At 43.3% G+C, this 14,762-nt stretch overlaps 1 protein-coding gene across 8 annotated transcripts in view; it reads right to left on the minus strand.

Moving 5' to 3' along the window:
* Positions 1 to 415: 415 nt before the first annotated feature.
* LOC117357113 (tropomyosin beta chain) overlaps positions 416 to 14,762 on the minus strand; it is a 63,576-nt gene continuing 49,229 nt past the window's right edge. For 4 of the 8 annotated variants that reach the window (XM_033937408.1, XM_033937427.1, XM_033937464.1 and 1 more), the window contains 2 exons: positions 14,481 to 14,550; positions 416 to 786 (listed from right to left, as the gene is read on the minus strand). In XM_033937408.1, coding sequence (XP_033793299.1) covers positions 704 to 786; positions 14,481 to 14,550 — 153 coding nt within the window. In that variant the 3' untranslated portion in view covers positions 416 to 703. Of the gene's footprint in view, positions 787 to 12,723; positions 14,129 to 14,480; positions 14,551 to 14,762 lie in introns of those variants that run through there. The other 4 variants (XM_033937454.1, XM_033937473.1, XM_033937435.1 and 1 more) reach the window with 3 other exon arrangements.

The raw sequence follows: 14,762 nt of genomic DNA on the forward strand, positions 1-14,762 counted from the left end.
ATAGTGTTGGCTTATTTCTATTATTCTGGAGATTTCAGGGGGGGCTTTATCTTCACCTCTAGTGTCATAGAGGACTTCAAATCTTCACTTGTTCATACCTGTACAGGTCTTTCTCTTCTCCCCTTCCTTTCTCCCCTTCCTGCCCTTTATTGTTCTCTTGTGTCTAGTTTGATTAATTGGTCTGTGCACATTTCCCTTGTTATGTTCTTATTTTATTGATTTTAAATTATTTATTTATTGTAAACTGCTTTGATTTGACTTTTTTTGTTAAAAATGGCGATATATCAAATAAAATAACCTTAATTGTAGTAATGACAAATAGTTATACACTCTTATAGAAAGCAAAATCTCTCATTTGTATTGCACTTAGTAACAGCACTCACAAAGAGAATTAGAAAGGATGACACTCACGCTGTTCTTTAGTAAACAATGTGTCCTGTTTATTAGTGATAGCTTTTATACCAGAACGTTTCTCATTCACTGATGGATGACCGAAGGGATAGTTCAACAGTCTCGAGCCTTGGTAGTGATGCAGCCTGCATAAGGGGTGGCAGGGAGGGGAACATCCTTGAAATGTCCAGCCACAATACAAGTTAGTGCATTACCTCCAAGAGGAGGGGTGTAGAGGAAAAGGGTGGGGAGTGACATGGTAAGATGATGCAGTGGGCGGAGCCTGCAGGGAGGGGATGAAGCCTGGGGGCTTTCACAGGTTGTTGAGTTCCAGCAGAGTCTGATCCAGGGTTTGATGGATCCCCACATTTTCCTCTTTGGCACTGGCCAAGTTCTCTGTGAATACAAAGGACACACGCACACATGCACACAGACAAACACACACAAACACACACAAATGTGTCAGTATACTAGACATATCTAACAGATTTGTTTTTCCCCAGCTCCCCCCCCCAAAAAAAAAAAATTATAATAATAATAATTAGCTGGAATCAGAGTATCTGAGAAATAAGCTCAGAACAGGGAAGATGGAAGAGAGACAGGAAAAGAACTGAAGGAGATGAAACCCAGCTATACCCAGACATATGACATACAGTCAAGTCCTGAGTCTGTTCCCAGAGACGTGTTTCAGATGTATTCATCAGAAGCAAATGCACATCAATGCGGACTGATTGGAAGCATACACTTATATATACATACACTCAAACCAGGGCTTCCAGAGGTGTCTGTGGACATGGTCCTATCAGGAATGGGAATGGCAGGATGGGGTTTGGGATCCTAGAGATCACTGTGGATATATTTATACCAGGTTTAAAGAATCCAGGAAATCTCCATAGTTATGGTCCTTTCAACTTTGAGAATGACAGGATGGGGTCTGGGATCCTAGAGATCTCTGTGAATATATTCATACCATGTTTCAGAAATCCGTGGGTATGGTCCTGTTGGTTTGGGAACATTGAGAGCTCTATGATTATCATGTACAATAGCTAGTCTCCTGGTCCAGGTCATAAGGAGATGAATCTTTCTTGGCTATTAAGGGATCAAATGAAACACATAGACAGAGGGAAGTGGATTTTATAGAGAGGCTGACCCTCGTGCACACTTTCAGGGAGAAGCTGAGACCCAAAGGGGCTATCAGGAAAAGACTCAGACCCAGAGATAATGGGAGAGGTCATGGATGAGCCAAATCTTGAAATATGCAGAAGGGTTCTTCAGTGATGGACTGAGTCCAATAGAAGGCTAGGGAGTACCATGGAAGATCTGAGTCCCATGGGATAGGAGTGAGGCATGGAGGTCTGAATCCATTGGAGTGGGAAGCAGTGACATGAAGAGTTTGTGTTCCATGGAATTTATTTACTTATATACCACTTCTGTCCTGAGTGGTTTACATTCAGGTACTTTATCATATTTCCCTATCCGTCCCAGTGGGCTCAAACTCTATCTAGTGTACCTGGGGCAAAGAAGGCATTAAGTGACTTGCCCAGGGTCATAAGGAGCAGCGAGGGATTTGAACCCACAACCTCAGGGTGCTGAGGCTGTAGCTCTAACCCCTGTGCCACATAGACGTGTCATAGAAATCTGAGTTCCATGAATAGGAGGGAGTTACACAGAGGGTCTGAGCTCTGTGGAATGGGAATGAATGGCATGGAAGGTCTGAACCCCATGATGGGAAAAAGTGAAATAGAGGTCTGCAGACATTGACGATGAGGGAATGATATGCAGGCTCTTTGTTTCTTGAATGGGAACAGTGGCTTGGAGGAGATGGGGAGAGGAAAGGATAGTAGAGGTAATGGATGGATAGACTGGATATGCTGTATGGTCTGTAGGTTCCAGCATTTTCTGTTTCTATATGGGAAAGAATGGTATGGAGGATCTGAATTCTATGGAATGGAGAGTCTTTGGAATGGGAAGGAGTAGCATTGAGTGTCTTTTTTTCTTGGAGTGAGTGAAAGCGACATGAAGGGTTCCTTCTTCCTGACTCTCCAGATTCTACCACCTGAGATCTGATATTTTTAAAGGGGATTTGTACCAAGGATCCAAAGCTCAGTCGTTAAGCTCATTAAGGATGACTCGTAGTTCATTAGCAAGGACACGGTTTTTGTCTGTCGCCTGCTGGAAGCGCTCTAGAGTAAACCGCAGACATCCAAGCAGCCAGTGAGGAGAGAGTAAAAAGAGGAGAACATTAGTGCACAGAAATGATTAGAGAGAAAGCAGGCCCCAACCCCAACCCTGAGACACCACCACCTCCCAACCAATAACCAGAAAAGCTCCTCCTCTCATGCACCCACAGATCTCCAAAGTGCTGGAGCTAGAATGCTGTCTGCATAAAAGGAGCTGCATAACCATCAAATGTGCTCATTATTACCGTAGCTCATAATGTCAGTCATCTTGTTTTAATAATTCATTGTCTTCTACCCATGTCAACTAACCCTCCTGGGTCTTACTAATGTTCACCACAGAATCCAGAGGTTCCCAGTCCATCTGAGGTTCTCCAGATCTTATGACAACCAGAGACTGGACAAAGAGCCCTAAGATTCTATAAGATCCCCAAACAGCCAGGTGGCCCAGAAACTCATGGTTCAACTGAGGTGCCCTGAGATACCTTGAAACCCACAGACCAGCAGAGAAACCCTGAGACACAATGACCAGGGAAGAGACCCGGACAATTTTGTCTTTCTCTGGTCTGACTTCTTTGGAATAATTATTTCTCTGAAACATTTTGGATAAATTTTCTTGTAACACATAGTAAACCGCTATAGAAGTAGAAAGAAGACTTCTCTATGAGAGCTGTTCCTTTTTGTAGATGTGGATGTCACTGTCTGCACTTCTCAACGCCAAATACACATGAAGAGGAGCAGTGCAGATCATCATTCTGATAGTGCAGTAAAAAGCTTGAGGCCTGGAAAGCCAGACTCTGGATTTCTACAAGGCATGCATCTTTTAGACTGTAAGAGACAGCCTTCAGAGCATGAGAGACAAATCAGTTATAGCTTTCCATTAACTGCACTGAGAAGGAGCAATGTGAGCCAGGTGGATAAGCCCTTCAGCAAGCCAGAACTACTGTTTCATTCACACTGCAATCTTTACTCTCTCCCCTTTGGCAAGCAGGAAGGGCTCAAGGGTCTGAGATGCTCTAGTACAGAAGTAGGTAATTCCAGTCCTCGAGAGCCGGAGCCAGGTCAGGTTTTAATGATATCCACAATAAATATACAGGAGATAGATTTTCATCTCAAGGAGGCAGTGTATGCAAATCTATCTCATATATATTCATTGTGGATATCCTGAAAACCTGACCTGGCTCCGGCTCTCAAGGACCACAATTGCCAACCCCTGCTCTAGTATAAGAACAGATGCACTATCTCATATCTTATTCAGCTCTACATATAATATGCCTCGGTTCAGCTTTGCAGCTGTTGCCCATCTCGTCCTGTCTATACAGTATATCTCAGCTGCACTGAAAATGTTTCATTGATTTGGATTATGTGAACAGTGTGAGCATCATACGTTACATAAGAATAGCCTTACTGGGTCAGACCAAGCCCGATATCCTGTTTTCACAGTGGCCAATCCAGGTCACAAGTACCTGGCAGAAACCCAAAGAGTAGCAACATTCCATGCTACTGATCCAAGGCTTCCCCCATGTCCATCTCAATAACAGACTATGGACTTTTCCTCCAGGAACTTGTCCAAACCTTTCATAAACCCTGCTACATTAACTGGTTACCACATCCTCATGCAATGAGTGCTAACCTCTTTAGCCATTCCTCATATGAGAGGTGTTCCATCCCCTCTGTCGTCTTGGTTGCTCTTCCTTGAACCTTTTCTAGTGCTGTTATATATTTCTTGAGAAAAAGAGACCAGAACTAAACACAATACTCCATAGAGCGATACAGAGGCATTATAGCATTCTTAGTCTTGATAACCATCCCCTTTTTAATAATTCCTAGCATCTTGTTTTGCTTCTTTGGCTGCCGTCGCAGAAGGTTTCATCGTATTGTCTTTTTCTTGGGCGTTAACCCCCAAGGTAGACCCTAGCATCTGGTAACAGTGATTTGGGTTATTCTTCCCAATGTGCATCACTTTACAGTGGTCCACATTAAATTTCATCTGCCACTTGTACGCCCAGTCTTCCAATTTCCTAAGATCCACCTGCAATTTTTCACAATCCGCTTTTTAACAACTTTGAACAGTTTAGTGTCATCTGCATATTTCATCACCTCACTCATTGTTCCAATTTCCAGATCATTTATAAATAAGTTAAATAGCACCAGACCCAGTACAGACCCCTGTGGCACTCCACTGTTTACTCTCCTCCATTGAGAAAAATGACCATTTAACCCTACCCTCTGTTTTCTATCCGATAACCAATTCCTAATCCACAACTGAACTTTGCCACCTGTCCCATGACTCTTTAATTTTCTCATCTTTGTTTTTTGAATGTTCTCGTGTGTGTTTATTAAGATGTTTCATTGTATTGGATTATACAAACAGCATCATAGCTTTCTTATCTGACTATTCGAATGTGTATATTAATGTGATTCATTTGTACTGCAGAGACATTGTGAGGATAATGTATGTGTTACTTGAATGTTTTCCATACTAGCCACGAGTATTATGGTATCATCCATATTTTGCTGATACTTATATTATCTCTTTTATGACTTCTGTTAAATGTTGATAGTTTTGATACTATATCATGTCAGTCCTAATACTAGGATTCAATTTGTTGCTCGTATCTGGATGGGCTACAGAGGACATTGATGGGAACGCCAGTAACTTGGAACATGAAGACATACTTTATGGTATGTATCCGCAAATGAAGAAATGGTTGGATGGCCTGGAGGTAGCTTTGATGGCAACTCCAGTAGTTGGAACCTAAGAACAGTACCAGGTGGATTTTATGATCTATGGCCCAGAAATATCAAAGAAAAAGGACAATTTAATTTAAGCATGAATTTATAATGCATGCAACTAATGGGCAGACTGGATGGACCATTTGGGTCTTTATCTGCTGTCATTTACTATGTTACTTTGGTTATTATACTATTGTTGTTAAGAAAATTGTCAACTGCACCTCCTGTACACTGCCTTGGGTGAATCTCTTCAAAAGTGGTTAAATCCCAGTAAATAAATAAATAATGCTCCAGCTGTCTCTGGCTGATCTGTAGAGCGAGGGGAAGGGGGGGGGGGGTCCTACCTTCATGGGCTACTGAATAGACAGAATCATTGGCCCACATCCAAAGTCCCTCCGTGAAGGGTACAAATGATGGCTCAGAGGGTTGGGTCCACTGAAGCATCCCGAGGAAGTTGGGTAGAGCTGGGGGGAGTTGCTGCACTGTGAACAACACCCAGGCTGTAGAGTTTTCCCTACATCAGAGGCTACCCTTCTTAAGTCAGTGGTTGACACTGCGTGTGCTAGGACCTTGCTGTAATCCTTCTTGCAGCACTGGGTGATGCTGGTTCTTGTTTGGGGGGCTCAGCTGGTGCAACTGTCTGGAACGGGCTCACCGGCTGGTAATCATAAGGGTTTCCTATCTGCCCTCAACTCACGTGTCTCCACCATGCGGCTAGACCAGATGTTAATTTATTCAAGCAGCTAATAGTGTGTTACACTGGTGCCTTCTAATCCATGTGCTAAAAAAACCTTTCTTTCCAAAATTTAAGGTAATAAATGGAACAAAATTCTGACCTGAAGAAGGTATTGTCTTTGAAAGCTAGTGAGGAATTAAGTTAGTCCAATCAAAATAGTATCTTTTTTTGTATTTCTACATTTTTGGTCCCTTTGACTTTCCATCTTCATTTATGCAAATGAGATTCAGCTTCTTAGGCATCTTGAGTCACCTTCTTCTAGTTTCAGCTCTGTCTCCATGAAACTTGACTGTCTCTCTGAAAACAAATTACATCTGGAAACATGATGGCAGATAAAGCCCAAATGGCCCATCTGCAGTATCTACTCCTCTCCTCTCCTTATAGGCTAAAGCTCTTTACACTTGCATTGTGAGGTCATAGAGCTTTATGGTTATAGAAACATGAGGACAGAAAAAGGCCAAATGGCCCATCCAGTCTGCCCATCCACTATCTCCTCCTTTCCCTAAGAGATCAGCTAGAGCACTGGTCTTTGACCTAAAGGCTGCCGCGGGAGTGGACCACTGGTCTGACCCAGAAGCAGCATTTCTTATGTGTTTATGTACCTGCTTATCGCCTTATGTCACGTAGGTATTTAAACGTCTCTATCATATATCTCCCCTCTCCCACCTTTCCTCCAAAGAATACAGATTGAGATCTTTAAGTCTGTCCCCAAACACCTTATGACGAAGACCACTGACCATTTTAGTAGCCTTCCTCTAGAGCGACACCATCCTTTTTATATCTTTTTGAAGGTGCGGCCTCCAGAATTGTAGACAATATTCTAAATGAGGTCTCACCAGAGTCTTATACAGGGGCATCAATACCTCCTTTTTCCTACTGTCCATACCGCTCCCAATACACTCAAGCATCCTTCTAGCTTTCACTGTCGCCTATTTAAAAAATATGTTTGACCACATTAGGATCATCACATACCATCTGAACCCCTCTTCTCCTGCTTTTACTATTAAAGGTACACTTTTCCCATACCAGTCATCCACTACGATTCCCGGTATCCCAGACAGTAACCTATCTTTTCACACTCATATCTAAACTATATATTATAGTACAAACAGGCTTATATTCCGCTTATTTCAGAATAAAATTCTCAGCAGATAACACAGAATGCTAGGAATGATTAAAAAGGGGATCACAAACAGATCGGAGAAGGTTATCATGCCGCTGTACTGGACTATGTTACGCTCCCACCTGGAATACTGCGTCCAGCACTGGTCTCCGTACATGAAGGACACGGTACTACTCGAGAGGGTCCAGAGAAGAGCGACTAAAATGGTTAAGGGGCTGGAGGAGTTAGCATACAGTGAGAGATTAGAGAAACTGGGCCTCTTCTCCCTTGAAAAGAGGAGACTGAGAGGGGACATAATTGAAACATTCAAGATAATGAAGGGAATAGACTTAGTAGATAAAGACAGGTTGTTCACCCTCTCCAAGGTAGAGAGAACGAGAGGGCACTCTCTAAAGTTAAAAGGGGATAGATTCCGTACAAACGTAAGGAAGTTTTTCTTCACCCAGAGAGTGGTAGAAAACTGGAATGCTCTTCTGGAGTCTGTCATAGGGGAAAACACAAAGTTAGACAAGTTCCTGCGGAACCAGAATGTACGCAGATAAGGCTAGACTCAATTAGGGCACCGGTCTTTGATCTAAGGGCCGCCACAGGAGCAGACTGCTGGGTATGTGGACCACTGGTCTGACCCAGCAGCAGCAATTCTTATGTTCTTATGATAGCCTCTAACAATTGACAGAAAATTCCATAATGTTAATTGAATTTTGCTGCTAAATTATGCTTCAGAAAACATATAAGATTCTTATTACTCCTATATAAGCTCTGTTTTGCATAAATCTGAAAACATGTCTTTTTCAAAAAGTCTTTGTTAAGTGGTTTAGTCTGACCGTGACTCTGTACTGTGGCCAATCCAGATTCTCTAAATGGCGCTGGGTTTTTTAGGTGCCGGTAGGTTGTTTCAATGGCATTTTTATTGCATTTGGGCGCCTACTTGTATCACACCTCAGAAGGTGCTTTGGGCGTAGCTTACACCAGACGTGGCGTTAGGCAGCCTAAAGCGCCTAGGGATGCGCGATTCACATCAAAGTAGGTGCTGGAAATGTAGGCCAGAAAAAACCTGCACCTACCTTTGCCAGAGGCGGTTCCAGAATCCGGGCCTGTAAGTTTATTTCTCGTAACCCACTCTTTTAGAATTTAGACTGTTTTTGATTTTGCATTGTATGCCGATTGTAACTTGCCTCGAACTCTACTTGGTAAGGATTTGGCAGGATTTAAGATTACACATAACATAAGGTGGTTTCCTTAAGTTTCTTCACCTTAGATGCTTTCCATCCATTCCATTTAAAAACCCTCTTCTCCACGGATCCTTCTACTTGCCCTGGTCTTATCTAAATTAGATTATTGCAATTCCCTCTTGGCTAGTCTCCCAAAATCACAACCAGGATGGATTGATTTTTTAAAAATTGATTTCTTTTTTTTTTATTTAATAAATTGGGCTTTTTTGAGGGAAAATTTAACTAAAGATAGTTTTCTATTTAAGATATGAGGGTTCTTCAAAACATTCCTGCACTGTGGTTGGGGCGGGAGAAGTGGCAAGAGGGCATGTCGTAGAATGTTATGTGACCAGTCAGTCAAGCAAGCTGGCTCACCTTGCAGGTAGTGATGTAATTTACTTTTGAGATATTTAATAAATAGTGTTTAAAAAAATAAAACCTTTTGAAGATTCTTCATATAGTATAGTCCAAAAGTTATTCATCAAGAAATAAAGATTAGCTTTTAATTATGTAGCATGAGGCTGTATATTCAGACAACGTTTATAGTTTTTGGTCAATGAATTCTATTAATCCATTCATAATGTCACCGGAATGATTTAAATCGTCTTCTCTACAAAGAAGACATTTGATCGTGTTACTCTGCTTCTCGTTACTGAACAGCAGCTTCCAGTTCCATCCTGGATCCCCTTCAAGATTCTTGTCCATCACTCATCAGATACAATCCCCAGATTGTCCCTCTTGCATGGCTGCCTTCCTCAATGAAAAGAGTTCTCTGATCATCGCAACAACATCTTCTATCAGTTCCTTCCTGCTTCAGTGTGATGGCATCAACTCTCTGGAACAATCTTCCCCTTTACCTCAGGATCAAAACCTCACTTGCCAAGTTGAAATCTCAGTTTAAAGCATATTTTTCTCTTGCCTTTCTACATCAATCTGAAATGATTACGTATTTTCATCTGCCCATTCATGTTGTCTCCTCCCCTGGATTTCCTCTTTGGTAATTGTATTTTCCCTCCCCTTTTCCCTTTTTGTGAATTGTAGGTTTATTGGTTGTCCTACTGAGTTCTGGTCTTTTTTTCTTGTCTACCTCAGCCCCTACTGTATTTTATTTATTATGTTAATACTTACAACAATGATAGAAATTGGGTGCTACCAGCACAGAAATATGCTGCCGTTCACCACATCATGAATAAATTCCTGTCCACTACCCTACCCTGCAAAGTTTCCCTGTATGGTCCCAACCCATGGGCTATCTAGACCAGAGCAATTTTATACTGGAGGAGGCATCCAGCACCTTCCTTCTCCCACCAGTGCCATTGGAAAATGATGGCACCTCAACCCTAGCAGTACATTAGGAGGGATTAGGCGGTTACTATATTATGCAACTTCACAAGCTATTCAAACAACCCATTGATTGCAGATATCGCAGCTACGGATACAGGACACAGAACCCATCTCCACACTGGAACTATGACAGCTCCACCAGTTGCCCACTGGAAGGACAGCGATCAAGGCTGTTGAAGATTGGTGGCGCTGTGTGATGGGAGGTGATTCTGATCATTTTTTGAATGCTTGGGAGCATTTGTGCATCTGTTGTTCACCCTAAGGATTTAAATGAGGATTTTGAACAGATGATGCTCATATGGCTGTTTGTTGCAGAGTGGTTGATCACGCAGTAGATGACAGCAGATAAACGGTCCATCCAGTCAACCCAACAGTCAAACTCATTATCCATTCAAGATTAAACCAGCAATGAATGTGGTATGAAAATACTTGATCCTTGTCATTTCCAGGACACAGACCACAGAAGTCTGCCCGGCACTGACCCTAGTTCCTCACAGTCAGAGTCACTGTCTAAGCATCACTCAATACATTATATCAACATAGTAAATGATGGCAGATAAAGACCTGAACGGTACATCCAATCTGCCCAACCATACACTCGCTATATAAATTAACGATTTAAATTGTCCTTTTTCCTAGATATTTCTGGGCCAGAAACCCAGAGCTCTGGCCGGTACTGTGCTTAAGTTCCATCTACTGAAGTCTCTGTCAAAGCTCACTCCAGCCCATCTAAACCATCCTAGCCGTCAAAGCCCTCCCCATCCCATCCTTTACTGAATGGCCATATGAATGGCTATATACGAGACACAGACCATGGAAGTCTGCCCAGTACTGGCCTTAGTTCTTCAATATACAGTATACCATTATTTTCTGATTAGAGATCTTCTGTGTTCACCATTTTTGCCTCCACCATCTCTCTTGTGAGGGCGTTTCAGGCATCATTAAAAAATAATTTCTGGACATTACTCCTAAATCTACCATCCAACAATCTGTTCATGTCCTCCAGTCTTACCATTTCCCCATCTGTGGAAAAGATGGAACTATGTCAAGAAGTTGGACCACTGATGATGGAACATTAGCAGTTTGATGGTCCATTACATTGGATCTGCATGAATGGGTTATTTGAATCGCTTGTGAAGTTTTTTAGGCTGTGTGTTTGAATTCATTTTTGCTATTTCACAATATCAAATGTATTTTGCTGATATTCTCTACTATGTTTAATAAGGCCAAGTTTCCCAACAAAGGAGCTTTTAAATTATTTGACAGACTGATCCTGGTAGTGTGGTCCATCCAGTGCAGAATACGGGTCAAGTGTCGCCATTTTCTAAGACAGGGGTAGGGAACTCCGGTCCTCGAGAGCCGTATTCCAGTCGGGTTTTCAGGATTTCCCCAATGAATATGCATGAGATCTATTTGCATGCACTGCTTTCAATGCATATTCATTGGGGAAATCCTGAAAAGCTGACTGGAATATGGCTCTCAAGGACCGGAGTTCCCTACCCCTGTTCTAAGATAATAATAATAATAATAACTTTAGATGGCAATGGTGAGGGAGGATGGACACCACTGAGCACCTCTCCAGACCAGGTAAGTAGAATTGGCCCTGGGGAGTTCAGTCCACCACTATGGAGGCTGCCAGGGGGTGGGAGTGTCTGGGGAAGGGGTAAGAGAAAAGCAGAGCACTTCATGATGTCAGGAGAGATGGGGAGGACAAAACATAGGCTTTTGTTCCCTTGCTACATATTTAACCCAGCTCTGAGCTGGTGTGAAGATTCAGCACTACCACAGTCCAAAATCATGCAATGCTTGCCCTGTTTTGGTAGCATGGAATATTGCTACACCTTGGGTAGTGACCTGGATTGGCCACCGTGAGAATGGGCTACTGGGCTTGATGGACCATTGGTCTGCTATTCAGTGTTTTGCATGCTCACTGTGCAACCTTTCATTGCAGTGATTTTACTGCTTCTTTTCCCTTACTGTATAGGGAGTAAGACTATCGTAGGAAATTGTGAATGAACCATCATGCTGAAAGTTGACTGCATCGGGGCCTGAGGGTGACTGGACAGCAGTTCTCCACCCGGAGAACAAGCAGCAGCCCTGCACCTTCACTGCCTAAATACGTCTCATAAGTTGGAACTGATTATTGGGAAGACGGGTCTTGTATGTCTCTCTTTCTCCTTTCATATCTCTTCACACGCTGAGGACTGACAGGGTCACCAGAGAGGGAGAGGAGAACCTTTATTCACTCAGCCACTCAGCAGCCTGATCCATTAATGAGAAATCAGTTACCCCTTTAAAGGTAGAACTGTGAATTACCCAGTCCACATAAACAAATACATTTATCTGCAAAGCAACTGAATATTTCCACTTTCTCATGGCTCCTTCTAAATGTAAAATGTGTAAATATTAGCAGATGTCCAACCAGAATTTAGTCAACGGGTCTGTACAAGGGCTCTTTAAAAAATGTTTATCTAAGCTGTCCACATTAGTATTTTTAAATACCAGCCCAAATCTCTTAATAAAGATCTGTGTCCACAGAGCAGGAAATAGAAGAGCCAGGCTGCACAGAGCGACAGTGGCGGGCTACATATAGTGAGGGGGACAACCCAGGCTGCCCGGGGGGGATAAGGGACAGCCAGACTGGATACACTAATGTGAGAGAAGAGTACCCAGGCCAGATGTAGTAAGGAGAACAAGCTAGGCTGGATACAGAGTCAGAAGTAACCAGGCTGGATCTAGTGGGGAGGAGGGCAGCCATGCAGGATATACTGTACTGAAAGGAGAGCACCCAGGCTTGATATGGTGGTGTGTGGGGGGGGGAGTGTTTACAGCCAGGCCGGATACAGTGAGAGGGCATGCAGGAGACAACTGTATATATAATAAGAGGTAGTGGAATGTTCATGGATGCCAATATCTGATTGGTTGCAGGAAACCACATGACTCAATGAATATAAATAACATGCAAAAAAAACACCCCCCCAAAAGAAAGACCACATGCAAACCAAGAATGAGAAACAGAGGAAACGTTTATTCCATGGAGAGCAAATTTTATTTACCAATGAAACAGAAGAGGACAGCACAGCACAGAATGGACACATCTCAGTACTGGGGGGGCACTGTACCCCCTTCCAGGACAGCATAGAACCAATATACCTCAGTACAGACTGGGGGAGAGAGGCAGCTATTCTGGGAGGGAGAACACAGAGGACAACACACTTCAGTTCTGGGGAGACTATGTGCCCCATCTCAGGAGAGCCTCGAGAGCTAGACAAAAGGGGGCACCCCAGAGCAGCCCCTTGAGATCTTGGGCAAGTCACGTAACCTCCTATTGCCTCAGGTACAGCCTTCAATTGTAAGTCCTCCAGGGACAGGGAAATACCTGAATGTAACTGACCTTAAACTAGGACTGAGAAAGATGTGAGCTAAATCCAATTCTAATGAGAAAGCCTCCCTCCCCCTCCCCCTCACACTAAAACATGTGCCTGAGCCCCTCCCTTCTGCCAATTCTTTCCAAATTATCTCATGGAATCTGGAAAGAGGGCCTCAAGGTCTGTCCAGGCTGAGGGTCAGTCATTGAGTGCTAAGGGTCCATCAGAATTAGGACTGAGGATAGATCTGTACCAAGCCTGAAGGTCGGTCAAGGTTAGGGCTGAAGATCTATGTTCAGAATTGCAAAAAGCACTGCCACTTATTAGGAGCCCAGCTAAGGCCTTGACGATTTCCAGCACTTGCAGGGGCCTCTCTTGCCCTCACTGTTTTCTCTGCTAGTTACTGCTTTTTCCAGGAAGAGCTCCTTAGCGAGTTAAACCTTTCCTTCTCCCTCCTAATAAACACAGGACCTATCCCGAGTACCTCAGCCTCTCCCAGATGAAGCAGGAGGAAGAGAACCTTAAAATCAGCACCCTCCCTACCCTGGTTCCACCTTGTAGGATCCTTTCCCATTTCAAACAGCAGAAAAGCAAAGCCACATTTTAGTCTGCTGGAAGACCCAGAAAAGGACCCTACATGTGAGCCACCTGGGCTAGGTTTTGGATCTTCCCACAAAAGCAAAATTCAGGTGTGGACAGAGGCTTGTCTGCTATCCAACCAGCAAAATAATTCTTCAAAGTCACAAAATATATTTCCGCTATCTGCAAGTAAAGAACATATCAAAGTCCCCTACCCGACCTGAGATAAGACACTCGCCCCCCTCCCCCCCCAAATACACAAAGAGAAACACAGGACCACTCCCAAAGGCAGGGCCTCAGTACACCCGAGCTCATGTCCAGTGAAAGAGAAAGCGGGGCCATGTCATGGAGAGACAGACAAACAGATGGAAAGAAGAGGCTTTAGAGAGAGGTGATGTCATTAAGGGCATTATCCAGCTCCTCACTGATAGCTTTGTACTTCATCTTCTGGGCGTAAACCTCGTCTGAAGGAGGACACATCACAGCCCGGAGTCAAGAGGAGCAACAGGAGCGTGACAGCAGCCAGGGCCCAGAGTGAGAGGAGCGGTGAGAAGCGTGACAGCAGCCACAGGAAGAGAAGAGGTGGTGAGGTGGGGTTGAATGAGAAAAAGAAGGAAAAATTAAACATAAGAGAAATAAAAGAAAAGAACGATGCTACAAAGGAAAGAGAAAAAGAGGGGAGGGGAGAGGAGAAGGGAAGAATGAAAAAGGAAGTGATGGCTGTTACTGCCCGGGTGGAGCATTACATGCACTGACTGACTGAACTACAGCAACAGTGAGCATTAGAGAGGTTAAGCAGGGGAGATTGCCATTTACCTTCTAAGTCATCAATGGTTTTTTCCAATTTTGCTACGGATCTCTCAGCAAACTCAGCACGGGTCTCAGCCTGTAAAAGACAAAAACTGAAGATCAAATCACAGAAGAGAGTCTGCCTGATAAACCACCAATGTGACAAGTGCCAGTAATACACTGAGAAACCATCAATACCAGGAGCTTCACACACATGCTGAGACTGAATGGCAAAGTTCACTAAATATACCCAGATAAGGATACTTGTCTGGCTAAACTCAAATCGCATCACTTTTTTATGGTATTCAT

This window comes from Geotrypetes seraphini, chromosome 1 (genome assembly GCF_902459505.1).
Source record: "Geotrypetes seraphini chromosome 1, aGeoSer1.1, whole genome shotgun sequence".
Taxonomy (NCBI): domain Eukaryota; kingdom Metazoa; phylum Chordata; class Amphibia; order Gymnophiona; family Dermophiidae; genus Geotrypetes; species Geotrypetes seraphini.